This window comes from Bubalus kerabau, chromosome X (genome assembly GCF_029407905.1).
Source record: "Bubalus kerabau isolate K-KA32 ecotype Philippines breed swamp buffalo chromosome X, PCC_UOA_SB_1v2, whole genome shotgun sequence".
In the NCBI taxonomy this organism is placed as follows: domain Eukaryota; kingdom Metazoa; phylum Chordata; class Mammalia; order Artiodactyla; family Bovidae; genus Bubalus; species Bubalus kerabau.
In genome coordinates, this window is record NC_073647.1 from 122682410 (window position 1) to 122709693 (window position 27284).

The window sequence follows — 27284 nt, forward strand, 5'->3', positions numbered from 1 at the left end:
AGGATGAGATGGCTGGATGGCATCACTGACTCGATGGACGTGAGTCTGAGTGAACTCCGGGAGTTGGTGATGGACAGGGAGGCCTGGCGTGCTGCGATTCATGGGGTCGCAAAGAGTCGGACATGACTGAGCAACTGATCTGATCTGATCTGATTGGTTTTGCCATACATTGACATGAATCAGCCATGGGTTTACATGTGTTCCCCATCCTGAACCCCCCTCCCACCTCCCTCCCTATCCCATCCCTCTGGGTCATCCCAGTGCACCAGCCCTGAGCACCCTGTCTCATTCATCGAACCTGGACTGGTTATCTGTTTCATATATAGTATACATGTTTCAATGCTATTCTCTCAGATCATCCCACCCTCGCCTTCTCCCACAGAGTCCAAAAGACTGTTCTATACATCTGTGTCTCTTTTGCTGTCTTGCATATAGGGTATCATTACCATCTTTCTAAATTCCATATATATGTGTTAGTATACTGTATTGGTGTTTTTCTTTCTGGCTACTTCACCCTGTATAATAGGCTCCAGATTCATCCACCTCATTAGAACTGATTCAAATGTATTCTTTGTAATGGCTGAGTGATATTCCATTGTGTATATGTACCTTATGCTTTATCTCTGCACAGGCACTCACACTCACCAGGGCCCCAGACCACCCCCCACCGGACATTGTTTACTAGTGGAGAAATGAGTTTGTGTTTTCCATGGTCCCATGGAACACCTTCTCTCTCTGGTGGAGATCCTGAGCTGCACGTGGACAGGGCGTGGGTAGCTGGAGAGACTCCTGGATATCTGTTTTAAGGTTTAAAAGGTGAGAGATTTGCACATATAAATCAGACATTTATTGATGCATCAACTAATAACTTTATTTGAAGAACCAATAACTTTTTGTTTGTTTTTACTTAGGAATAAAGATTTATTTTTAATATAAATTTATTTATTTTAATTGGAGGCTAATTACTTTATAATATTATATTGATTTTGCCATACATCAACATGAATCTGCCATGGGTGTGCACGTGTTCCCCAACCTGAATCCCCCTCCCTCTTCCCTCCCCGTACCCTCCCTCTGGGTCATCCCAGTGCACCAGCCCCAAGCATCCTGTATCATGCATCAAACCTGGACTGGCAATTCGTTTCATATATGATATTATACATGTTTCAATGCCATTCTCCCAAATCATCCCACTCTCGCCCTCTCCCACAGAGTCCAAAAGACTGTTCTATACATCTGTGTCTCTTTTGCTGTCTCACATACAGGGTTATTGTTACCATCTTTCTAAATTCCATATATATGTGTTAGTATACTGTATTGGTGTTTTTCTTTCTGGCTTACTTCACTCTATATAATAGGCTCCAGTTTCATCCACCTCATTAGAACTGATTCAAATGTATTCTTTTTAATGGCTGAGTAATACTCTATTGTGTATATGTACCACAGCTTTCTTATCCATTCATCTGCTGGTGGACATCTAGGTTGCTTCCGTGTCCTGGCTATTATAAACAGTGCTGCGATGAACATTGGGGTACACGTGTCTCTTTCAATTCTGAGAACCAATAACTTTATGTGAAGAAATGGCAAAACTGGAGGGAAAAAACTTAGGTGAACTTTTTCTGTGAGGGCAGTACTGTGGTCTGCATGGCAGGCAGGGTGACCTTGGGCAGTCACCCGGGACTCGGGGGAAAGTCTAGTCCAGGCTTAGTCCTTCTTGTCGCTGTCACCCAGGGTGAGCTTGTCAAAGACATACTCTGCCAGGCCACCTTCCAGGGACCCCATGTTGCTCAGGTTGCTGACATACCCCAACTCCTTGATGAACTTGACCTGCTGGTCCAGGTGGTGGGTCTCCAGGAAGTGGCACAGGTGGGCATCACTGCTGTCAGTGGCCAGCTGGTACAGGTTGAGAAGGCTCTGGTTGACGCACTTCTCCAGATGCAGGACGTCCTGCATGGCCTGGAGGCCACTTTCCCTCTGTTGGGTCTCAGGCTTTCTGATGTCGAGGAAGCAGGTGCGGCCGCCACGCTGGTTCTGCAGGAACAGCAGGTTTTCAGCCCGCTCGCTGTGCTCATGGGAGCGGAGCAGGAAGAAGCGGGAGAAGTGCTTCAAGGCCATGTCATCACAGTCGAGGTAGAAGGCCACGGCCAGGCACTGGAAGGAGGCGTGGAACTCCAGGTCAGCGTGGCTGTTGACCATGGCCTCACATTTGGGGCAGTAGTTCTGAAGTACTTGTGAGGGCAGCACGGGCAGCATGGCGGGCGACACGGGTGCAGTGGGCAAGAAGGTGAATGCGAAGCTGCGGCGCCATTTCCACCAGCCTCAAAGAGTTCCCAGGGTGGACAATGAGGGTAGCCAGGAGCAGGCGTCTCAGGTCAGGTCAGCAGCTCTGCAAGGGACTGGAAGTCAAGTCCCTTACTGGGCTTGGGAGGGGTGAGAGGAGGTTCTGGTTCCATAATGGGGGTGGGGTGGGAAGGTGGTGCATGTCAGTGGGCAGAGCATGAGTGCAGCGTCCCAGGTTCCTCCAAAACCTGGGTGATGCAGGGCAACTGCAATGAGCTTCTGGATGATATAATATTTTAAAGCATTATTCATGAATATTAGTGCATCCGTTTTGCGTTAATCATGTACGTGATTTCTTTGCACAACTTATTTGTGCAAAGGGCCCTAATGTGATTGTTTTATTAAACAGTCCTCTTTTGGTATCATGGTTATATTTACTATTACAAAGCTCTTTTTGAAGGCAGCTCTCCTCAGTGACTTCAGTACCCATACTAATGACACTTCTGATAGGTTCTTCATTGGGTTTCTGGACCTCATTAACTCCAGTGATCTTCACTTTTCTGTTTCTGGTCAAGTTCACACTTGTCTGACAGCGGGGTGCCACCTCCAGAGTCTTAGTGAATCTTTGCACCTCTGCAGCTTTCACTCTTTTTGACCTTCATCTATGCTCCCTTTGTTCTCTCTCATCTCCTAATCTTTCAGCACAGTCCTAGAAACCCAGCCCTTTCATCTGACTTACCAATTTCCTTCCTCTTGGGTAAGTGCAAACTTCTCTTTTCTCTGTTAGAAAACAAAAGACTTAGATGCATTCTTAAAGAAAGCACTTAACCATGTGGATATATTCATCCCCTCCAGCCTCATTTGTCCTTTCGCTGCCACTTAGCAAGCATTTTTTAACCCCTCAATTATGTTGTTTGGAATGAGCCACAGTGGTAGGAAATACCATTGATCTCAAATTATCTTTCATTCATTCAGCAAATATTTATTGAATATTTAGTATCCCTACAATTTTACTCCATAAAATCTTAATAATACTCTTCAATGGATATATTTGTCCTAAAGGGTGATAATGGTGTTTCTCAGATATTTTATACCTTATCCTTAATCCTAAGTAAGTAGGTAATAGTAAAATATATATTATAACTAAGGGAACCCTAAAACTTAACCAACATTTCTAAGGAATAATCAACAAAGAAGCATGGACTGGGACTCAAATTTCCAGAAAGGAAATATGTGTGTGTGTGTGTGTGTGTGTTTGTTTGTGTATCAACCATTTCATTCAGTTTTTCATTAATGAAGAATATAAAACTAAGTACGAACACAAAATGAGAAAACTTCAGAGCAGAATGTGATTTTTAAAAAATATGATTATGTTACGGAGTCCAATGTTACTCTGCTCACCACACAACAGGCCAGTGAATCTGAGTAATGGGGTGTTGAGGCAAGGGAAAGGACTTCAATCGGAGAGCTGGCAGACAGAGAAGATGGCAGGCTAGTGCCTCAAAATAATCATTGTATTGGGGTCTGGATGTCAGGTTCTTTTATAGATCAGAGAGAAGGAAGCAATGAGGAACTAAATTAAAAAGGCAGAATAAGAGAGAGAGAGAGAGGCATTAGGGAAGTAAAGTGAAAGGGTCTTCAGTCTTGCAAAACATCTCCAAGGGAATGGCCAGCCTTTGGAAGGGATGTGTTCATCTCTTCTACTCACGGATGGGCAGGAACAAACTCTCTCTCCAGGAACTGAACAAAGGCACTTTAGTTTACTGTCAAGCAGAGGGGCAGAGTCCTCCAGGCAAGCCATTGAGTATGATTATAATAACAAGAACAACGGAAAAGCAAGTCAAAGAAACAGTTTCCAACATGGAGTCAGAATTGGCTTCCTCCCTGCAACAATTATAGGACCATAAAATGAAATGTCTGTGGTCAGTATATGTATTATTCAGTGTTCTCTAGAGAAACAGAACCAATAGGATTGATTGATTTTAAGCATTGGCTCATGTAAATATTGGGGCGGGGCTTCCCTTGAAGCTCAGTTGGTAAAGAATCTGCCTGCAATTCAGGAGACCTGGGTTCGATTCCTGGGTTGGGAAGATCTCCTAAAGAAGGAAATGGCAACCCACTCCAGTATTCTTGCCTGGAGAATCCCATGGACAGAGGTGCCTGGTGGGCTATGGTCCATGGGGTTGCAAGCGTTGGACACAACTTAGCTACTAAACCACCTCATTATGGAGGCTGGCAAGACCTGAGATTGACAGTCAGCTGAAGGTACAGGAGAGCCTGGATAGGGGGAGAACCAAGAGGAGCTTATGTGTCAGTTTAAGTTTGAAGGCAAGAAAATACTGATGTCCTAGGTTGAAGGCAGTCAGACAGGAGGAGTTCCCTCTTACTCAAAGGAGAGTCAGCCTTTTTGTTTTTTGAGGCCTTCAACTGATTAGTTGAGGCTTAGTCACACTAAGGAGGGCAGTCTGCTTTACTGAGTCTACCAATTCAAGTTATTTTCAGGCAAATGTCTTTTTCAAGTTGTTGTTCAGTAGCTAAGTCATGTCCAACTCTTTGCCACTCCATGGACTGCAGCATACCAGGTCTCCTGTCTTTTTCAAGTTTTTTTTTTTGAGATACAGTTGTCATATCACATTGTATTAGTCCAAGATGTACGATTTGATATATACTGCAAAATGATTACCACAATAAATTTGCTTAATGTTAATCATCTCAGATAGTTACAGAATTTTTTTTCTAGTGATAAGAATTTTTAAGATCTACTCTCTAAGCAGCTTTCAAATATACAGTACAGTATTGTTACTAAATGGGGCTTCCCAGGTGGCTCAGTAATAAAGAATCTGCCTGCCAATGCAGTAGTTGCAGGAGACATAGGAGACACAGGTTTGATCCTTGAATCCAGAAGATCCCCTGGAGAATGAAATGGCAACCCACTCCAGTATTCTTGCCTGGAGAATTCCATGGATAGAGGAGCCTGGTGTGCTACAGTCTATGGGGTTGCAAAGAGTCAGACACGACTAAGCAACTAACACACACATACACAAAGTGATCTATCAATCTAAAATCAATCCTGTCTGTCACTGGGCTGTTCACTCTACCTTCTCTTATTACAGTTACTTTCTGAGTTTTCACTATTACTACCCATATTTTACAGATAAAGAAATTGTGGATTACAGAGTATATAACACGTTAAAGCACATAACTTGTAAATAATAGAGAGTGACACTGTGAACTGGATTCCTCTATCGGTAATTTGGAAAGTTTGGCTGGACCATGAGGATTAGAACAAAGATTGTGTTTAACTTGTTTGATGCTAGATTTCACAAAGTAGGGGCTCAGAAACATGATTTAAAGACTGAGGGCCTTTTAAAGTTTTAGTTTCATCTGTCCAAATTAAAAAACAATGAGTGGACTTGGTATTAAATTTGTATTTAAACTTTCTGTTTTTAAATTTATTTATTTATTTTAATTGGAGGCTAATTACAATATTGTCATGAATCAGCCACGGGTGTACAAAAGGAAAACCAATCAAAGAGACTCAATTGTGGCAAATTATTCTTATAATTTTACTTTAATATGCACAAACATATAGCTAGGTATAAAGCTCTGTAGCTTTAAAATATGCTGTTAGAACTGTAAACCTAACAATTTGTGTGTGTAGACATATCTCTTGGGAGAGAAGCTGAACACCAAGACAAAGCCTAGCATTCCTTTACAGGACACGAATTTCAGATGTGTTGTGAAGTAACTGGTGAATTTGGGAAGGGGTGAGGCCAAAGGCAGCCTTTTATAAAGGGAAGAGGCTGTTGGAACTGTGAACTGAGGAGAAGAGAACTACTGACAAGAGTTTTCAGGGATAACACACTTCCCTTTGTGTGTCTGTGTGGTAGAATCTGTGGCCTGGAGTACAATGAGAAAGATGTACTAGAGCAGCTTCTGGTGGCAGGAATATTATTTTCTTCTACATGCAGCTATGGAAACATTGCTTAATATTCCTCAGATCTTAACTGTCATGGACAAAAAAAAAGTGATGATAATGGGAAATGTCAGTTCCAATTGCTTCCCTCTTTCATGAGTTCTCTTTCAATTATACATGCTTTTATTTCCCCCTAAATCACCACTTTGTTCCTTAATAACATGTATTCCTCAATGATGCAGTAGAAAACTGAAGTCTTCTCTTTGTGGCCCTTTCCCCTTAATTCTTTTTTGATTTTTGCACCAACAATCCCTAATTTTTAGAAAAAAAGACAATAGCACACAAGTGAATCAAGGTACAGAATTCCTTAAATTTTAAGAATCAATTCCTGGATCTTTATTGATTGCTAAATGTATTGATCACATCAATGTAAGTATTTTAATCAGTTTGTCTACAGAGATTGCAGCTACAAAATAAAAAGCATAATTTGTTTATTCAGTTGTTACAAATGTAGGAAGGGGAAACGTAAATAGGATTAACAAGATTTTTATGCAGAACCAAGAGTCTACCTCCTCCTTTTCTTTCCAGAGAGACTGTTCTATAAACCAGTGGTACTGATTTTCCTAGCCAGGCTATTAAACATGTTTGGATAGATTATGTTTTGAATCAAAACAGGTTATTGGAGTAGATGTCTATGCGAGATGTTTGTACATGCTCAGTTGCTAAGTTGTGTACAACTCTTTGTGACCCATGGACTGTAACCCACCAGGCTCCTCTGTCCATGAAATTTTCCAGGAAAGAAAACCAGGATGGGTTACCGTTTTCTCCTCCGGGGATCTTCCCAACCCAGGGATCAAACCCGCATCTCCTGCATTGACAAGTGGATTCTTTACCACTGGGCCAACTGGCAAGCCCTTCTCTCTGGGACACTTGTGTTTATAAAACTATTTCATAGCTAGATGACGTGGAGCATCCCTCAGACTGTGTTCTTGCAAAAGACTGCTTTTGAGTCAAATAAATAAGAGAAAGCAGGTAATAATATAATATTATAACTCTTTTTGCAAAAATATGACATCTCAATTCACATTTTGTGATAGTCTGAATAACATGTGAGAAAACCACAGTGTGTCTATGTGTGTATGGAATACATGTATTTGTATGATTTGTATGTGAATATTAGCCTTTGATTGCTAAGAGTTACTTTTGCTAAAATTTAGACCTTACTGTGGATTGTGGTATGGATATATATTAGCCAGGTAAAGTAGACCTTAGTGGGAACATGCATCTTGGCCGACTGTGTGGGTGTGCATTATGTGAATTTTTAATTCTTTAATTTATTTTATTCATTTTTGGCTGTCCTGGGTCTTCATTGCTGCAAGTGGGCTTTTGTAGTTGCAGTGATCCAGGGCCACTCTCTAATCGCAGTGTGCAGGCTTCTCATTGCAATGGCCTCTCTTATTGCAGAGCATGGGCTCTAGGGCACGAGGGCTCAGGAGTTATGACTGACAGGCCCTAGAGCGCAGGCTTAGTAGTTGTGGCACAGGGGCTTAATTGCCCCACGGCATGTGGAATCTCCCCAAACCAGAGATCGAACCCATGTCTCTTACATTGGTAGGAGGATTCCCAACCACTGGATCACTAGGAAAGTCCTTATTACTTTTAAAAAATACACATGTTGTACTAAATATCATGGATTGAGTCAGCATTAGTTGAAAACTGAGGTTATGAATTATTCTTCATTTTTCATATTTGTTAATATGAAGTTGTTAGGGGAAGCACACTGACTGAAACTGCCCACTCTGGCCAGGCACCATAGTAACCATTTGCATGAGTCGTTTTACAACAGGAGATCCTGGTAAGGAACACGAAACTAATAAACCCCAACAAGTAGAAGAGTTCAGGAAAGATCAAAAGGAGATACCACATATCCGACCACCTCCCAGCATCCTTCTCTCTGGCATCCATCTTGGCTGAACAAGGCATGCACCACCAGGAAGGACTCTGACTCAGAATGACTGGCTAAAGACAACCCAGAAACTAATCCCATCACCATAAAACCCAAGACTGCAAGCCACATGGCAGAAGAGTTCTCCTCGGTTCCCTTACCCTGCTGTTCTCCGCCTGGGTGCCCTCTTCCAGTCTCTTGCTTTGTCAGCACATGTGTCTCCTCAGACAATTCATTTCCAAGTGTTAGACAAGAGCCCAGTTTCGGGCCCTGGAAGGGGTCCCCTTCCTGCAACAAAGTGATTCAGGAAATTTTTTGCTAGCTACTAAAATGTAAACTTTTAAAATTTAATCTCTCAATAATTTCTGTGTAATGTACACTTCAATCTGGAGAATTTAGATGATTCATGTTCTATATTAGCTTCCCAGGTGGCACTAGTGGTCAAGAACTTGCCTGCCAATGCAGGATATGTAAGAGACACGGGTTCAATCCCTCATCGGGAAGATCCCTTGGAGAAGGAAATGGCAGCCCACTCCAGTATTCTTGCCTGGAGAATCCCATGGACAGAGGAGCCTGGCGAGCTACAGTCCATGGGGTGGCAAAGAGTTGAACACGACTGAATGACATAGAACACATGCATGTTCTGTATTCTCAGTATATTGCTGCATTATTTAAGGTACCCTTTCTTTACTCCCTTCTTAGGAGGCAGTGAAAGATGTGGGGTTTCGTGTCAAATAGTCATCAGCTGAAAGCCTGACTCTATGCCTTCCAAGCTGTCTGAACTTGCCTATAGTGTTTCACTCGTCAGAAAAATGGTACTAATGATATGAGATGTTAAGAGGATTAGATGATGCATTTATGATTATGCTAATATTACACAGTTGATTGATTAAAGTCAATACACAGTAGCTTTTATTTTAGGAACTAGACTGACCCTGAGAAAGTAGTCTACTCACTATAGAAAAAGTTCACCTTAATTTTTAAATTTTAGGCTCTTCTATTAAAATCCCGAAAATATAATGCTTTTTCTCTTCCCACGTATTTTGTTCTTTCTCTTTTTTAGCTAGTCACTAAAATCTATTTTCGGAGAAGGCAATGGCACCCCACTCCAGTACTCTTGCCTGGAAAATCCCATGGATGGAGGAGCCTGGTAGGCTGCAGCCCATGAGGTCGCTAAGAGTCGGACACACTGAGCGACTTTCACTTTCACTTTTCACTTTCACACATTGGAGAAGGAAATGGCAACCCACTCCAGTGTTCTTGCCTGGAGAATCCCACGGACGGGGGAGCCTGATGGGCTGCCGTCTATGGGGTCGCACAGAGTTGGACACGACTGAAGCGACTTAGCAGCAGCAGCAGCAGTAGCAGCAGCAGCAGCAAAATCTATTTTATGCTGTTTTTGCTGGAAAGGTTAGCAGATAATGCAGTTACAAAATATATGAATAGCTTTGGAATCAATAAATCCCAAAGATTAGTATGAGAAAGAGAAATTAATCTTCAAAATGTAGCTTATAAAAAGTATAGATTTATATAGCCTTTTGACATTTCTAATATTATTGTCCTGAGTTACTACTTAATTTCAAGTGTATCTGTCTTTGCACTCTAAGGAAATTGTAAAGTTCCTAAGGTCAGGGACATTAGATCATGTCTATTTATTTCTATTGCAGAGCTTTCTCTCACTTCAGTTCAGTTCAGTCGCCCAGTCGTGTCCGACTCTTTGTGACCCCATGAATTGCAGCACGCCAGGCTTCCCTGTCCATCACCAACTCCCGGAGTTCACCCAAACTCTTGTCCATCGAGTCAGTGATGTCATCCAGCCATCTCATTCTCTGTTGTCCCCTTCTCCTCCTGCCACCAATCCCTCCCAGCATCAGAGTCTTTTCCAGTGAGTCAACTCTTTGCATGAAGTGGCCAAAGTACTGGAGTTTCAGCTTTAGCATCATTCCTTCCAAAGAAATCCCAGGGCTGATCTCCTTCAGAATGGACTGGTTGGATCTCCTTGCAGTCCAAGGGACTCCCAAGAGTCTTCTTCAACACCACAGTTCAAAAGCATCCATTCTTCGGCGCTCAGCTTTCTTCACAGTCCAACTCTCACATCCATACGTGACCACTGGAAAAACCATAGCCTTGACTAGATGGACCTTTGTGGGCAAAGTAATGTCTCTGCTTTTTAATATGCTATCTAGGTTGGTCATAACTTTCCTTGCAAGGATCTTTCTCTACTTGGGGCTTAATAATAATAATAATGCAAAGAGTAGTAGATGTTATTTTAATCATGTTCTTTAACTTTATTTTAGTGTGGTAGTCATGTAGTAGATATTATTTTAAATTATTTCAAGAGTATAGGTATTTAGTCTATTGAATACAGACCATTAAACACTGGTATTCTATACTGTGTTATGAAAAGCATGGTAGCTCATAAAGGTGAATATGTTTTTATATAAGTATATTTAGGAAATAATGCAGATATGCCATGTGTAGCAGATTTGAGTGATTTTTAGAACTTAGTTACTTTCCACAGATGCTATAAAGAAAGTCTGATGAGGGGGTAGGTGGCAGTAGATGTGAAATCGGCAAGATGACAGAATCAGAGGCTCCTGGTTTTACTTTCCATTAAAGAAAGACCAGCTAGCAACTATCCACAGACAAGAAGGCCTTTGGGGGGAGGGAGAAGGGGAAAAAATCCCAGAACCCAGAGGTGAGGCTGAAGCACCCTCCTCTGGAGCACAAAGCAACTTCACTCTGACCACACAGCCCCTCCTGCAGGCCAGCACAGAGCCACACCAAAAGATTTCTCCAGCAGGGAAAAGAGATCCCTGTGTGAACTTCCAGATTCCACAACATTCTGGGAAACTTCTCTTGAGATGCACTTCTTTCCATCTCACAGGGAACATTGGGAGAAAAGGGAGTGACTCCCTGGAATTAGCTTGAAATAAAAGGGAGGTGGGGCAGGGTTTACAGCATCCAGTGCATAGATTTTGATGGACTGTGTACCTGATGGCAGTGGTACCCCTATCAGAGAGCACAGCGAGCAGTTCTGCCCACCTGTGGTGTGGAGCCAGTAACCTCATTTGGCCAGGGAGCATGAGAGCAGCTCTACCTACATGAGGTGCCCAGCCAGAAATCTGGCCCAGCCATTGGAATTCATCCTATATCCCTGCTTAGGCAGGGTCGCAAGCCAACAGCACCATCCAGATGCCTCATCCAGAGCACAGCCTCTAGGCTTGCCCAGCCAGGAAGCGCAAACAGTGACTCTGAGAAATCGTGGAACCCAGTGCACCTATCTGCCTGGCTTTGGAGCCCAGCATACAGCCCATTTGATGGCCGAGCAGATTTCCCATTATGTAAGCTATGCAGGAAACCCAGGTTCAATCACTGGGTCAGGGTGATCCCCTGGAGAAGGGGATGGCTACCCACTCCAGTATTCTTGCCTAGAGAATTCCATGGACAGAGGAGCCTGATGGGCTACAGTCCATGGGGTCACAAAGAGTCAGACATGACTGAGCAACTAACACCTCTTCACTTCACTTCAAGCTATTGAACTACAAAAGTAGCTATTTCATTTATCTTTCAGTCTTTCCATGTGCTATCAATTTTCTTCCTCACAATGCAAAGATTTGTTGGGTAAGCTAGAACTATTATGAACAGTGCTATAGTTTCCTTATTTAAAGGCATAATTTTTATTTTACACACCGAAGATTCCTTAGTTGCTCTAATGATAGACCTCAAAGAGGATAGTATCCTTATCTTCTATTTAATTGTTAAGAGATCAGGAGAGCATGACATAGGTATCACTGGCCATGCTATACAGTTCTACTTGGTTTATGATTTTTGCATCCTCCCAGAGCTGAATTTCATTTCTCCCTGCTCCTGCCACACAATGGACAAAGCTGTGGTGGTTGTAACCAGCAAGATGGAAGAGCAGGGTACAGCTGGTTCCAGCAAATAAAAATACATCTTTATGTTTCCCTTATTTGAGGCTCCAGTGTTGTGTATGTTCTTCCTCCAGTTTCAGTGGTTGAGGGGTCCAAGGTTTCAAGGTAAATTGCTGAGTGTCAGTGTGGAAATAATACAATTAGAAGACTTTGACCTCCCACTTGACCTTAGATAACTCACTTTTTTTGAAGTATTCTCAGTTATAAGATGGAGATAATAATTCTTTGGGGTTTCTCTGTGTTGTCAACCTCAAAAGAAACAAACAAACAAAACCCCACAAAGATTGTGAATGAGCATTTCGAAAAATTTTTAAGTAGCTATACTAACACAAATTTTTAAGTAGCTATACTAACATAATTATAACTAATCAAGCTCCCCTGAAGTTCCTCTCCTTCTAAAAAGGCTTCTGTGGATTTGAAGTTGCACTGGTGTTAAGAAATCTAAATTCTGTTTGTGTCTATTTATGTCTGTATGACAACTAATACCAATGTGGATAATTGCTGCAGTGAAGAAACCCATACAATTTCACTGAAGAAACTTATTTTCACCAGTAAGTGATAAGTGGCCTTATTCGTGACTCTTATTTTGAAAATGCATTTTCATCTTAAGCAAAAGCTAGAATTGAGTGAGGTTTTAGTTGAATGTTATCACCCTGGATAAACACCATCGAAAGTTTTTTTTTTCCTCTTGGCTTCTTTCCTATGTACCCTTTTCAAACCCTTCTTACTCCCTTCTCTTTCACAAATGTATGCTGTGTATCTCGTCTGTGATGTTGGTGGTATTAGGCACTTATATAAAGTGATCCTTTAATTTTCGGCAAAATCTGAGTTTGATAATATGGTCTCCACCTTATAGATGAGGAGACATGCTTCTTGAAGTACAAGGTCATGTAACCAAAATATGGAAAAGAAGGTATTCTAGGTGTGTCTTCTGACTATAAATATGTTGCTATTTCTGTAACATGTGCATATTCCTTAATGCACTTTTAAAATTGAGGAAATTTTAGATAGTTGATTCCAATTTTGGTTACATGGAAGACTGAAATTTCCTTTCTTCTTTTAAAAATTAAAAAAAAATTGTTTATTTAGTTTTGGCTGCTCGTGGTCTTCAATGGGACTCTTGTTGCTGTATGCAGCCTTTCTCTGGTTGCAGCAAACAGGGGCTACACGCTCGTTGCGGTGTGCTGGCTTCTTGTCGTGGTGACTTCTCTTGTTGCTGAGCATGAACTCGAGGGCATGCGGGCCTCAGTAGTTGCAGTGTGTGGGCTTAGTTGCCCTGCAGCATGTGAGGTCTTAATTCCTAGACCAGGGATCGATCAGTGGAATCCTTGTCCCCTACATTGGTTGGCAGATTCTTAACCACCAGGGAAGCCCTAAATCTCCTTTCTTACCTCCCTTGCACATCCTAGCTCTTCTAATGAACTACTGCCCATGGAGTCATTTCACACTACAGTTTGGTTTACCTAATTTATTTATGTCACAGAGAAATTCATTCAGTCATGTAGTTGAACATTTGAGTGTCTGTGGCTTCTCTGGTGGCTCAGAGGTTAAAGCGTCTGCCTCCAATGCAGGAGACCCGGGTTCGATCCCTGGGTCGGGAGGATCCCCTGGAGAAGGATGGTAACCCACTCCAGTATTCTTGCCTGGAGAATCCCATGCACGGAGAAGCCTGGTAGGCTACAGTCCACGGGTCGCAAAGAGTCTGACAGGACTGAGCGACTTCACTTTCCCTTTCCTTTGTTTAAAAAGGGGTGATTTGTGTTAAAATACAAAGGGATGAAGCAGATACTTAGCACATAGAGTGATGCATATAGTACTAACCTTAAATACAAAGGAAATGACAAATAGCCTTTGTTTTGCATGTGATTGCAGTGGAAAGTATGAGAAAGGCATGTATTATGATGCTGGAAACTGTGATAAATTCTGGTCAGTAAAAAAAGAAGGAAAATGAAGGAGACCTTTTGGGGAGGAAGAGACCACTTTGGAAAGGGATCATGTCACATTTTGGTTTAAAAAAAAAAGAGATGAGGGTAGAACAGGGTTTGATTATTAAAATGTGAGGGAAATATTGTAAACTTTTGATAAATCCTGTTATTTAAAAAAGCTTCTCCTCTTTTCATCCATTCAACAAATGGTTATCGAGCATCTACTTTGTATCCTGCATTTTCTGTGTAGTGAGAACTTAGAGGCTAATTAAAAGTATCCTTATTTAGAGGCTAATTAAAAGTATCCTTATTTTCACAAGGTGTTAAGCCTGGAGAAGAGAGGAAATAAACAAATACATATATACATATGTATATATATATATATATATATATATGTGATTATATATATATACACATACACACACACCACATCTCATAGAGATACATATTATGAAATTAAAGACAAAGCAGGGGAAGGTGGGGTGGTAGAGAATGATCAATGGTGATAATTGGAGTATGGTAATCTAAGGAGGACTCTCCAAAGAGGTGACATTTGAACTATACCTGAATAAAATGAACCATATGAGCATCTAGGAAGAGAACATTGCAGACAGAAGGAAGAGCAAATTCAAGAGCTCTGAGATGGGGTATTTCTCACTCTCAGTGGAGACTTGAGATTTTATCCCAAGTGTAATGGGAGACCTCTGAGCATTGTAGTTGGAGAGGAATATGACCTGAATTCGGTGTTTAAAAGATCACTCTGGTTTACTTTGTGGAAAATAATCTACAGTGTGAAAAGAACTGCAGTCAGAAGGTAAGGTGAGAGGCTTTTGCTACTGTGTGGCAAGATATGATGGCTCAGAGAAGAGCAGTAAGAGTAGAGAGGGTAATAAGAGTAGAGGCTCTCCCTTTGGGAAAACATTGTGAAGATATATCAAACTTCAGCATAGAATTTGAGAAGTCAAGGCTAGCCTGGCAACTCTGAGTGATGATGCTGCTTACCAAAATAGGAAACATGAGAAGATGAGCAAATTTAGAAGTAGGAAATTATGAGAGTTCTTATGATAATGCTCTTTCTTTTTATTGAAGTGTAGTTGATTTATAATGTATTAGTTTCAGGAATACAGCAACGTGATTCTGTTATACCTACGTGCATGTGTGCTCAGCCACTTCAGTTGTGTCCGACTCCTTGTGACCCCATGAACTGTAGCCCACCAGGCTTCTCTGTCCATGGAATTCTCCAGGGAAGAATACTGGAATGGGTTGTCATTTCCTCCTCCAGGGGATCTTCCCGGCCTGGGGAACGAACCTGCATCTCCTGAATTGCAGGCAGATTCTTTACCATTGAGCCACCAGGGGAGCCCTTATATGGTTATACCTACATAAATATATTCTTTTTCAGATTTTTTCCATTATAGATTATTATAAAGATATTGAATATAGTTTGCTATGCTATGCAGTGGGTCCTTGTTGTTTATTTTTTATATATAATAATGTGTATCTGTTAATACCTAACTCTTAATCCCTCCATCTTTTCCCTTTGGTAACCATAAATTTGCTTTCTATGTCTGTGAGTCTATTTCTGTTTTGTAAATAAGTTCATTTGTATCATTTTTTTTAGATTCCACATAAAAGTGATAAAGATGTATATATAAACAATGAAATATTACTCAGCCATAAAAAAGAATGAAATAATGCCATTTTTAGCAACATGAATGAACCTAGAGATCGTACTAAGTGAAGTAAGTCACATAGAGAAAGACAAATTTCATATGATATTGCTTGTATGTGGAAGATAATGCTTTATTTTAAATTCCTATTACACATGCTAGTAGAGGTGTCATGTGGGCAATTGACTATATTGCAATCTGGAGTTCACCACTAAAAACTGGGGAGTGTGTGTGTGTGTGTGTGAGATAAAATCATGCTATTCAATTGAATTACCTGCAGGGTTAGTCCCAGGACTGATCTCTGGGTATATCCAGGTCAGAAACAGGAGAATTTCAAATTTAAGTCTCAGACTGGAGAAGGACCAGAACACAGGAATTGTCATGTTAGAAGAACAAAAAAAGGAGGGGATCCAAAAAGGAATGAGTTACTTATTAGGCCCAATGCTCTTGAATAAGATGAAAATACTAAATTTCGCCATGACACCTTATTGGTGACCTTGACAAGAACATGTCACTAGGAAGTTAGAACAAAATTCTGATTGGAATGAATTCAAGAGACCCTAGGAGATGAAGACATGGAAACAATGATTTATAAACAACTCTTTTTGGTAATTTTTCTACAAAGTGGAGCAGAAAATATAGAGTGGTAACTGGAAAGAAAAAATACATCAAGAGAATTTTTATTTGGTTTGGTTATTTCACATGATGGGAGTTATAAAAGCCTTTTTGGCTTTGGTTTGTTTGTTTTTTAATGACAAGAATTATTCTTCCCCAAGACAGAACAATAATATAGGAAAATAAGGAGAAAAATACAGGACAAATATTTAATTGGGCAAAATGTTGGCATCCAATGCACAAATGAAAGGCTTTGCCTTAGTAGAATAAAGAGTTCATCCTTTGTTTCAGAGGATGGAGATACGGGTACAGATGTCAGTGGCCTGGTAGATGTGGTAATGGAAGGAAAAGATGGTTCTCTTCTAAATATTTTTTTTCCTCAGTGAAGTACAAAGCAGTGCTTTGAGAAGAAGGAATAGAAACAGGGATTTGGGCAACTGATTGTAGAAGTAAGATGATCATTAGAAAATGGGAAAATGTATTGATGAGGGAAATAAATGGAGCAGAATTTCAGCTAGTGTTGAAGGCACATTTAAGATTCATGCCATATGTGACCAGTCCCTGTGGTATGTGATTTTCTCTAGCCATGTATAACCATTTGGGTGCAAGTACAAGAATGGCAGAGATTAAGATTTAACCAGGATTGGGGTTTTATCAGAGGACTATAAGAGTCAAGGGAGTTAAAAGTATACTCAAAGAAGGGATAATAGTAGTCAGTGGAGCCTAAGCTGGGAAAGTAAGGAACTGAAGTAAGGCACAATTAATGCTGAAAAGGTGGTGAGGGTCATTGGATTGTTAACATGTTGGAGTAGAAGAATTGGAGGTTTGGGAATATTAAAAGGGCCTTATCCACAAGGTAAAAAGTATGGATTGGAAGGTGGGATAACTGAAGTGGAGATTTTGAATTGGTATAAGTATTGCCAGAAACAAAGGCTAGAGTCTGACTGTAGGGATCATCTTACCTACTGTCTGTAGTGAGATGAGGACAAGATGAATGGAGGTAGTGAGATCCAGTGCCAGGATGTGAATGGATAGTCTTTGTGAATACTTGAATCAAGAACTTTGAGAGTAGTTAAAGGGAGTAAGTCAGTAATTCAGACACTAAGTAACCTCACTGAAGATGGAGGAGTGAAAAGGGAGTAGTTGATTGCAGTAAGGATATTGGTGAACATTACAACCTGATGGCTCTGTTCCCTTCTCACATCAGTCCTGGGTGTTCATTGGAAGGACTGATGCTGAAGCTCAAACTCCAATACTTTGGCCACCTGATGTGAAGAGCTGACTCATTGGAAAAGCCCCTGATGCTGGGAAAGATTGAGGGCAGGAGGAGAAGGGGATGACAGAGGATGAGGTGGTTGGATGGCATCACCAACTCGATGGACATGGGTTTGGGTGGACTCTGGGAGTTGGTGATGGACAGGGAGGCCTGGTGTGCTGTGGTTCATGGGGTCACAAAGAGTTGGACATGACTGAGCGACTGAAATGACTGACTGACTGATAACCTGATGGCTCTGTTCCCTTCTCACGAGGGTAAAGTATATGCACATACTTCTATTTACAGATGAATTCCTTCATTACCAGAAATAGAATTGCACTGCAGATCTGTGCTTCTAATCGTTCTCATTGCTGCTGCTGCTAAGTCACTTCAGTTGTGTCTGACTCTGTGCGACCCCATAGACGGCTGCCCACCAGGCTCCCCCGTCCCTGGGATTCTCCAGGCAAGAACACTGGAGTGGGTTGCCATTTCCTTCTCCAATGCATGAAAGTGAAGTCACTCAGTCGTGTCCGACTCCTAGCAACCACGTGGACTGCAGCCTACCAGGCTCCTCCGTCCATGGGATTTTCCAGGCAAGAGTACAGAATGGGTTGCCATTGCCTTCACCAATCTTTCTCACTACCAATTTCCTATCCCAGACAATTTTACCTGTTATTTTGGAAATGTAAAGAAGTTGCTTGACTTCTTCTTTTAAATTCACGAGTGAGTTTTTAGTCACTATTCATGAAATGAAACGATTAATCTTACTTGAATAAATATGTGTGGATATTTGATGATGCTGTGTGTAGTTTTGCTTACTCTATTTTGCACACTAGATTTGCCAAGAACTTGAAGCTCCCTGCTATTCTGTACCTGTGTTCTGTGGAAATACTTTTTCTTGGTGAATTTTTTATGAATATGGTTAAATTTTTTTAAGTATATTTAATTGAGAGGCATGACAAACCAGCATAACAAAGTTTCACCTATAATTTTGATAGTTTTCCATCTGTTTTGGGAGCTTGATGCAATCCTAATAAGGGGGATAGCAATTTCATTATTAAATGGGGCTAACATTATTTTGGCTACCAGTTGTACTTAAGAGTAATTGTCATAATTAACTCACTATGATTTTAATACAAGTGGAACTGCATGTCTCCTTTTTCTCAGCACAATTATTTTGAAATTGATCTCATTTTGTAGCTGACATAGCTAGATCATACTCTTAAAAAGTATTTATTTTTGTGGTTTTATTTTTACAAATAACTGATACAACAATGTGGTATTCACAATGCTATAAAATGTGAGAAGAGTATTTGTGAATATTGATTTCATAGGCAATAAAAGTGATAAAATATTGATAAACCCAAGCAGAAGGTCATTGAGAACTGTTGATAAGCATTAGGTATTAAATTTACAGATGTAGAATCAAAGTTGTACATACATGGTGGGATGGACACTCACCATGAATTCTGATGGATGTTACAATGAGAGAGAGAAAAAAGCCAAGTTAAGTAGAAAAATGTCTAAGCATCTTCCCGTGCATCATCTTCTCCCATTAAGTTGATTTTTTTATCACTTTGTGTATAGGAGTCTTAACAGAATCATATTTCCATCCCTTCCTGGTGAACAACCTCTCAAGGATATCTGGCATCCGGTAGCCCTTGCTTAGAATGAAATCTTTAAATGCAATTGTTCCATAAAGATCTTCAAGAATGTCCTGTTCAAGAAACTTCCTTCCAAAAATCCCACCTCCAAGTAAGGTCTTGGGATCAATCAAAGGTTCATCATTTATTAGCTTTTTCCACAACTTGGGCTGCAGGTACCATGCACCATACCTTATCTTCACCCAGTCAGGTTTATAAGGATTGTGTGGTTTCTGGAGTTTCCTCTCCCAGTTTGGTACCTTCATGGAGAAAATTTTCGGCTCCATTTTACCTATCCTGATGCCGAAACTTACCTTTGAAGAAGCCTGGGATATTTTCTTCATGCAGGCTTTGTCGTGGGTTGGTGGGCAGTCACAGCCAACCTCACACAGATCCATGATGAACTGTTTGTCAATGCACAAGTCTCCTAAAGTAGAAACCCATTTGCAGAATTTCCGAATTCTTTTTGGTACATTAGAAGACGGATCAGTGAGTGAATCCTTTAAGCTTGACTTCTTGTCTTCATAATACAAATTGGCTGGGTGTGACACAGAAGCCTCCTTGACAGGTTCCAGCTGGACCATCGCAGGGCGTTTTTTATGAAGCTTTTTGGGGGACTTATTTTTTCTCTTGGGACCCAGACAGTAAGCCCACAAGTCCTCCAGCTTTCTGTCAGGATCGAGCACTTCCAGCACCTTTAATAAGAGGTTTGCAGGTAGATCTTCCTCCAGCTTTGGGTAGAGCGCCAAGGGATGCCTGGTCAGGTGGGCTTCGATTTCCTTCACGAATGTCTTCCATGCTTGCTGGGCTGAAGAAAGCGTGGAGAACACCTCTGCTTCCGCGGGCAGCTTTTTCTTTGGGGGGGCATGCTGGGGAACTCTGTGAGCAATCACGGGGAGAAAGCCCTCATTAGGTCCTCTAGTGATCAGATCTTTACAAGGTGGGCAGCCCTTCCGCAAGTCGTCCAGCCCCTCTTTCACAAATACCCACTGCCGGCTGTCCAGGTATGTGGGGAACTTCCGGAGTGCCTTCTTGTGCTTTGCGAAACACTTGGAGGGTAACTTGTCTTTGTACCAGGGCTTGCAGTTCATGCCCAGGGGCATCGGTTCCAGTAACCCCGGCCCTAGCAGCCGCTTCTTGTCTGCCATGGTTCCCCTGGCCTCGAGGGGGACTCACCACTTGAGTAGTTTTTGTCCAGGCTTCTCCGGTTGCTAGGAGACCACGTAGCTAGGTGCCGCTAGATTTCTTCCTGGAGGAGGGTCAACGCAGGCGCCATGTGAAACCTGCATTCTCCCAGGATGTGCAGTGAAGGCACATTCTTTTTTGTTGTAGTTACTGTGTTGTTGTTACTATTCCGTTGTATGGACATAGCATCACTTATTTATGCACTCACCTTTTGATGGACATTTGGATTATTTACAGTTTGAGGCTATCACAAAGCTGCTGCAAATATTTGTGTTTCTGTCTGTGTATATCCATATACTTTCATTTCTCTTGGGTAAACTTTAACTGATGGAAAGCTGGGAGCAGATGAGGCTTTATGTTTTAGACCACTACCAAACTTTTCCAAACTGGTTGTACTAGTTAATATTTCTTCTAGTTGTGTTTAGGGGCTTCCCAGGTGGCATTAGTGGTAAAGAATCTGCCTGCCAATGCAGGAAACTCAGGAGACATGGGTTTAATCCCTGGGTTGGGAAGGTCCCCTAGAGTAGGAAGAGGTAACCCAATCCAGTATTCTTGCCTGGACAATTCCATGGACAGAGGAGCCTGGAGAGCTATAGTCCATGGGGTCACAGAGAGTCGGACACAATTGAGCATGCACACACAAAAGTCTATTCAAATTTTTTGTACTTTTAAAATGAGGTGGATGAAACTGGAGCCTATTATACAGAGTGAAGTAAGCCAGAAAGAAAAACACCAATACAGTATACTAACGCATATATATGGAATTTAGAAAGATGATAACAATAACCCTGTATACTAGACAGCAAAAGAGACACTGATGTATAGAGCAGTCTTTTGGACTCTGTGGGAGAGGGCGAGGGTGGGATGATTTGGGAGAATGGCATTGAAACATGCATAATATCATATATGAAACGAGCCGCCAGTCCAGGTTCGATGCATGATACTGGATGCTTGGGGCTGGTGCACTGGGACGACCCAGAGGGATGGTACAGGGAGGGAGGAGGGAGGAGGGTTCAGGATGGGGAACACGTATATACCTGTGGCAGATTCATGTTGATATATGGCAAAACCAATACAATATTGTAAAGTTAAAAAATAAAATAATTTTGATTGACATCTCTTATTTTTAGAATTCTTTGTGTATTCTGGATGTAATATATGATTTGTAAGCATTTTCTTCTCCACTTATGATTTTTCTTTCCATTGTCTTAATACTGTCTTTTAAAGAACAGTTTTTACATTTGATGAAGTCCAGTATATCAAGTATATATCCAGTATATGGTTTGTCTTTTTGTGTTGTATCTAAGAAAGCTTTGCCTATCCAAACTTTGCCTATTCTGCTAAAATTTGTATAATCTTTAGGTTTTACGTTAAGATTTGTCATCTCTTTCAATTCTTTAGATGATGTAAGATATGGAGCAAAGTTATTAATTTTATTTATTTATTTATGTTTGACAGTACTGGGTCTTTGTTGCTGTGATCAGGCTTTCTCTAGTTGCAGTTAGCAGTGGCTACTCTCTAGTTGTGTGTGTGGCCTTTTCAATGTGGTGGTTTCTCTTGTTGCAGGAGCACAGGCTCTAGAGCATGGGCTCAGTAGTTGTGGCATTTGGGGAGCAACTTAGTTGCTCCTCAGCATGTGGAATCTTCCCCTACCAGGGATCAAACCTGTGTCCCCTGCATTGGCAGATGGATTCTTATTCACTGCACCATGAGGTAAGTCCCAAAGTTTTTTATTTTTATTCTTCCTGCGCATATCTAGTAGTTCCAAAATTTTTTATTTTTTTTAAAGAGAAAAATTTCTCCATTCAATTACCTTTGTAACTTTGTAGGTATGCGTTGTCCATATTTCTGTGGGTCCGTGTCTAGACACACTTTTCTGTTTCATTGATTTCTCTGTCTTTACTCCAATTCTGCTCTGTGTTGATTACTCTGTATTTTACAATAAGCTTTGAAACTAGGCTGCATTAGTTCTCCAACCTCTTTCTTCTTTTACAAAGTTGGTTTGACTCTTCCAGGTCTTTTGAATATATATGAGAATTTTAGAATCAACTTATCAATGTCTTTTAAAAGAAACCTGTTGGGATTTTGATAAGGATTTGTGGAATCTATGAATGAATTTTGAGATATTTGACAGCTTAACAATATTGAGTTTCCTGACCCATGACAAAGGTGCATGTTTTCATTTATGTATATATTCTTTCATTTATCTGAGCAATATTTTGTAGTTGTCAGTGTATACATCTTTCACATCTTTTTGTTGTTGTTGTTCATCTTCTCTGAACTTCTGTTTCATCTCCTCCTGTCTTTAGCTTCCACTATGGAAAGATACAAAGTTTGTTCTTACTAAACTGTCAAGAAAGCTCTTATTTTACTACTTAGTTAAATGAAAATAGTATGACAATGCAAATTTATATTATTTCCAGACTTGCAAAAGAAACCACAACCAGTATGATGCATTGTGTAAAGTATGTACAGCTTTAATAAAAGAAGCAAACTAGCCACTATAACAAACATCAGAAATGTTCTAGAATAGCAATAAACCAAATCTTTTAGTTAGGAGTTTTAGAAAGTAAAGAATTAAATAGCTGAAACTCAGCTTTAAACTATCAGGAGAGGCGCAAATTATTTCCTGTAATAATGCAATATATTTGGTATACGGAAGAATATCAAAGGATAAACTACCATTCCTGATTTCACGGAGGAGAAACATTTCACACTAGTACCTTGGTATCTGCCTGGGGTTAGCTCAAGGACTCTCCTTAGATACCCAAATATGTGGATGTTCAAGTCCCTTATGTAAAATGGTACAGTGTTTGCATATAATCTGTGTACATGCCTGTATACTTTAAATCATCTCTAGATTACTTATAATACCTCTTGCAATGTAAATGCTCTGTAAATAGTTGCACAAATTCATGTTTTGCTTTTTGGATTTTTCTTTTTCTAAATGTTTTCCATCTGCATGTAGCTGGTTTCATGGATGTAGAACCTAAAGATATGGACGGCCGACTGTACTGCACCATTTCATACAAGGGACTTGAAATCTGCAGACATTGGTATCTGCAGGGGTCCTGAAACCAGTCTCCTTTGGCTGCTGACAGATGACTGTATTCTTCTTATGGCCTCTCTTCTTTCTAGCCTGTCTCCTCTGCTCCACACTGATGTGGATTCTTCCTTTTTGAAATTACAGCTTTATTGAGGTAGAACTTATATATTATCAATTCATTCTTTTAAAGTGTGCAGTCTCATGGTTTTTAGTGTATTAATAGGATTGTGCAACTATCAAAGCAATCGGTTTTGACTCAGAGTCATTAATCTCAAAGGAACACCAAACCCATTGGCAGTCACCTCGTCCATCCCCCAGACACCTCAGCCCTTGGCAGCCACTAATCTACTTTCTGTCTTTTTAAATTTGCCTATTCTGGACATTTGATATAAATGCAATTATAGAATATGTGGTCACTTTTGACTGGCTTCTCTCATTTATCATACCGCTTTTGAGTTTCATCCATGGTGTAGCACGTATATGTACTTCATTTCTTTGTATTGCCAAACACTAATCAATTATGTAGATATACCATATTTAATGTATCTGTTCATCTGTTGGTGAATATTTGGGTTTTTCCACTTTTTTTGTTGTTATGAATAATGTTGCTACAAACCTTCATGTACAAGAGATTTTTTTCTTTTCAGTCTTTTGAAATTTATTATAATCTTTTTTCCCAGCTTTCGTGATGTATAATTGATAATTTAAAATTTCATATTTTTAAGGTATACAGCTTGATGATTTGATAAACATATACATAATGAAACAATCACCACAATCAAGCTAATCAACATATTCATCATTCCCCATACTGTTCATCTTACTTGGCTTAAGATCTGCCCTCTTAGAAAATTTCAAATATATTGTTAACTATATTCACAGTGTTCTACATTAGGTTTTCAGAATTTATTCATCCTAAATGACTTAAAATTTGTACCCCTCGATCAACAACTTTCCCCGTCTACCAGTCTCTGACAACCAACTCTGTTGCTACTACTGTTCTCTGCTTCTAGGAGTTTGACTCTTTTAGATTCAACATATAAGTGAAATCCTGCAGTATTTGATTTTCTGCATCTTGATTATTTCACTTAGCATGATGCCCTCCAGATTAACCCATGTTGCAAAAGGTAGGATTTCCTTCTCTTTGAAGGTTGAATAATATTCTTGTGTGTGTGTGTATCTCATATTTCCTTTATTCTTCTCTGGATAGATATTTAATTTGTTTCCATATCTGGGCTATTGTGAATAATGCTACAGTGAACATGGGAGTGAATGTATCTCAGTATATTTCATTTTCTTTGGATGTATACCCAGAAGTGAGATTGCTAGATCATAAGGTGGTTCTGTTTGTAATATTTTGAGGAATATCTCCATACTGTTTTAAAGAACGGTGATAAAAATTTACATTCCCACCAACAATGCACAAGGGTTCCGTTTTCTCCCCTTCCTCAACAACATGTGTTATTTCTTGTCTTTTTGAAAATAGCTATTCTAAAGGGTGTGAGATGACATCTCATTTTGATTTTGATTCACATTTCCTTGATAATTTGTGATATCATGTACCCTTTCATACCTTTTAGTCATTTGTATGTCTTCTTTGTAGAAATGTAGGTCTTCTGCCCATTTTTTTAAAATTGAGGCATTGTTTTCAGCCATTGAGTTGTATGACTTACTTACATATATTGGATATTAAGCCTTATGAGAGATATGGTTTGAAAATATTTCCCCCATTCTGTGGGTTGCCTTTTCCCTCTGTTGGCTGTTCTGTTTGCTTTGCAGAAGCATTTTTATTTGATAAAATTTCTCTCGTCCACTTTTGCTTTTGTTATTTCTGCTTTTGCTGATATATCCAAAAAGTAATTGCCCAGACCAACATCAGGAAGCTTTTTCCCTATGTTATCTTCTAGTAGTGTTACAGTTTCAGTTTCATGTTTAAATCTTAATACGTTTTGAGTTTTTTTTTAAATGTGAGATAATCTCATTCTTCTGCATGTAGATACCAAGTTTTCCCAGCAGCATTTACTGAAGAGAGTATCTTTTCCACATTGGGTGTTCTTTTCTGCTGCTGTGCTGTGCTCAGTTGCTCAGTTGTGTGTGACTCTTTGCAACTCATGGACTGTAGCCCACCAGACTCTTCTGTCCATGGATTTTTCCCTTAAAGAATATTGGAGTGGGCTGCCATTTCCTTCTCCAGGGGATCTTCCCCACCCAGGGTTCAAACTTGGGTTTCCTGCATTGCAGGCAGAGTCTTTACCACTGAACCACCTGGGAAGCCCCATGGATTTATTTGGTATTTATGTCTGATTTTAATGCCAATATGATGCTATTTTAATTACTGTAGCCTCACAATATATTTTGAAATCAGGAAGTATGGTTTTTATTTCTCAGGATTGCTTTGGCTATTTGGGGTCTTCAATTTGTTACAGTTACTTTGTGACCTAATATGTGTTCTATCCTGGAGCAGGTTCTCTGTGCACTCGAGGAGAATGTGAGTTCTTCTACACTTGGATAATAACTACTGTATATTTCTGTTATGTCATTTTAGTCTATTGTGTTCTCACATCAGTTGCCTCCTTCTTGATTTTCTGTCTGGATATTCTACCCACTAAGTGAGGTATTGAAGTCTCTTACTATTATTGTACTGCTGTCACTTTCTGCCTTTAGAACTGTCAGTATTTTTCCCACCTTTATTAATGTATGATTGACAAATAAAGAATTTTTATATATTTAAGACATATACTATGGAGATATATCAATATCTGCTTTATACATTTAGCTGTGTATTCATATAAATGTTATATAATCCTGTTGAACTGACCCTTTTATCATTATGCATTTACCTTCTTTGACTCCAAAGACAGTTTTAGACAAAATGTCTGTTTTGTGTGGTATAAGTCTAGTTACACTTGCCAGGCTGGAGAGGCTGAGCCAAGCTGGACAGGGCTAACTTTAGAGCATCCCTTTGGGGGCCCACCCTGTGACCCCCACCTTTTAAAATTGTGGTGCTGCTCCTCCAGGGTCAAGGACAGGAACTTGGTACTCTTCATGCTTCTATGATACTCCACCTGGCACCAGGATCACATGAAAAAAAAAAAAAAAAAGCTGATGCGTGCAAAGAATTGACTCTTTTGTTCCCCTTCTATAGCAACCTAAACAATATATCCAATAAATACATATCAATATCAGCCAACTCTTATGGGAGCAATAAGGTGACCTGAGCAAAAGGTAATACTTGAGTTTTGTGCTAAGGAGGCTTGAGAAGCTAATAGGATTTTATAGGGGGTGTTTTTATTATTTTACTAATATGCTGACATCTACCTATGACTCCATGCAACTGGTATATGCCACAGAACCTAACAGCAGGAAGGATATGCATTGCCAAAGAAAAATGGAGGTAGGGAAAAATGAGACTATCAGAGATATGAGTATGAACTTATCACAGTGTTTTGGGTTGAGAATCAGTGGATCAACTCAGAATTCAGTTCAAGGTTTGATACCTGGGCATTGTCCTATGTTGACCTTGGTTACTTAGGTATCAGGGCTTCTAGCACTCCAAACATGCTCATGATCCAAAAGATTTCTGAAAAAAGCTTGTATATACTAATAAGAAATGCTTTATGTGCTCACTTTTTAAGCATATGCTTAGTTGCTCAGTCGTGTCTGACTCTTTGAGATTCTTTGCAACCCCATGGACTATAGCCCATCAAGTCCTCTGTTCATGGGGTTTCTCGGGCAAGAATACTGGAGTGGATTGCCATTTCTTCCTCCAGGGGATCTTCCTGACTCAGGGATCGAACCTGTGTCTCTTACATCTCCTGGACTGACAGGCGGGTTCTTTACCACTAGCACTACCTTGGAAGCCCTAAAAA

At 40.3% G+C, this 27284-nt stretch overlaps 3 protein-coding genes across 20 annotated transcripts in view; 1 reads left to right on the top strand and 2 right to left on the bottom strand.

Annotated features, from left to right (window-relative positions):
* PRRG1 (proline rich and Gla domain 1) overlaps positions 1-27284 on the top strand; it is a 466522-nt gene that overhangs the window by 221365 nt on the left and 217873 nt on the right. For 6 of the 18 annotated variants that reach the window (XM_055565381.1, XM_055565375.1, XM_055565380.1 and 3 more), the window contains exons 2-3: positions 632-816; positions 21936-22082. The exons of 8 other annotated variants lie outside the window; for them this stretch is intronic. The gene's annotated coding sequence lies outside the window, so the exon portion shown is untranslated. The remainder of the gene's footprint in view (positions 1-631; positions 817-21935; positions 22083-27284) is intronic. 4 more of the 18 variants (XM_055565372.1, XM_055565371.1, XM_055565369.1 and 1 more) reach the window with 2 other exon arrangements.
* On the bottom strand, positions 1705-2253 carry LOC129639452 (ferritin heavy chain-like). Its single transcript, XM_055564617.1, has one exon. It carries the CDS (start codon positions 2251-2253, stop codon positions 1705-1707), a length of 549 nt encoding a protein of 182 aa, XP_055420592.1.
* On the bottom strand, positions 19097-20332 carry LOC129639453 (protein FAM47E-like). The gene has a single exon (XM_055564618.1). The coding sequence runs from the start codon at positions 20330-20332 to the stop codon at positions 19097-19099; it is 1236 nt and encodes a 411-aa protein (XP_055420593.1).

What these genes read in the sequence shown, in the direction of transcription:
- LOC129639452 (XM_055564617.1), bottom strand. Translation starts at nt 2,253, where the DNA reads ATGCTGCCCGTGCTGCCCTCACAAGTACTTCAGAACTACTGCCCCAAA.
- LOC129639453 (XM_055564618.1), bottom strand. Translation starts at nt 20,332, where the DNA reads ATGGCAGACAAGAAGCGGCTGCTAGGGCCGGGGTTACTGGAACCGATG.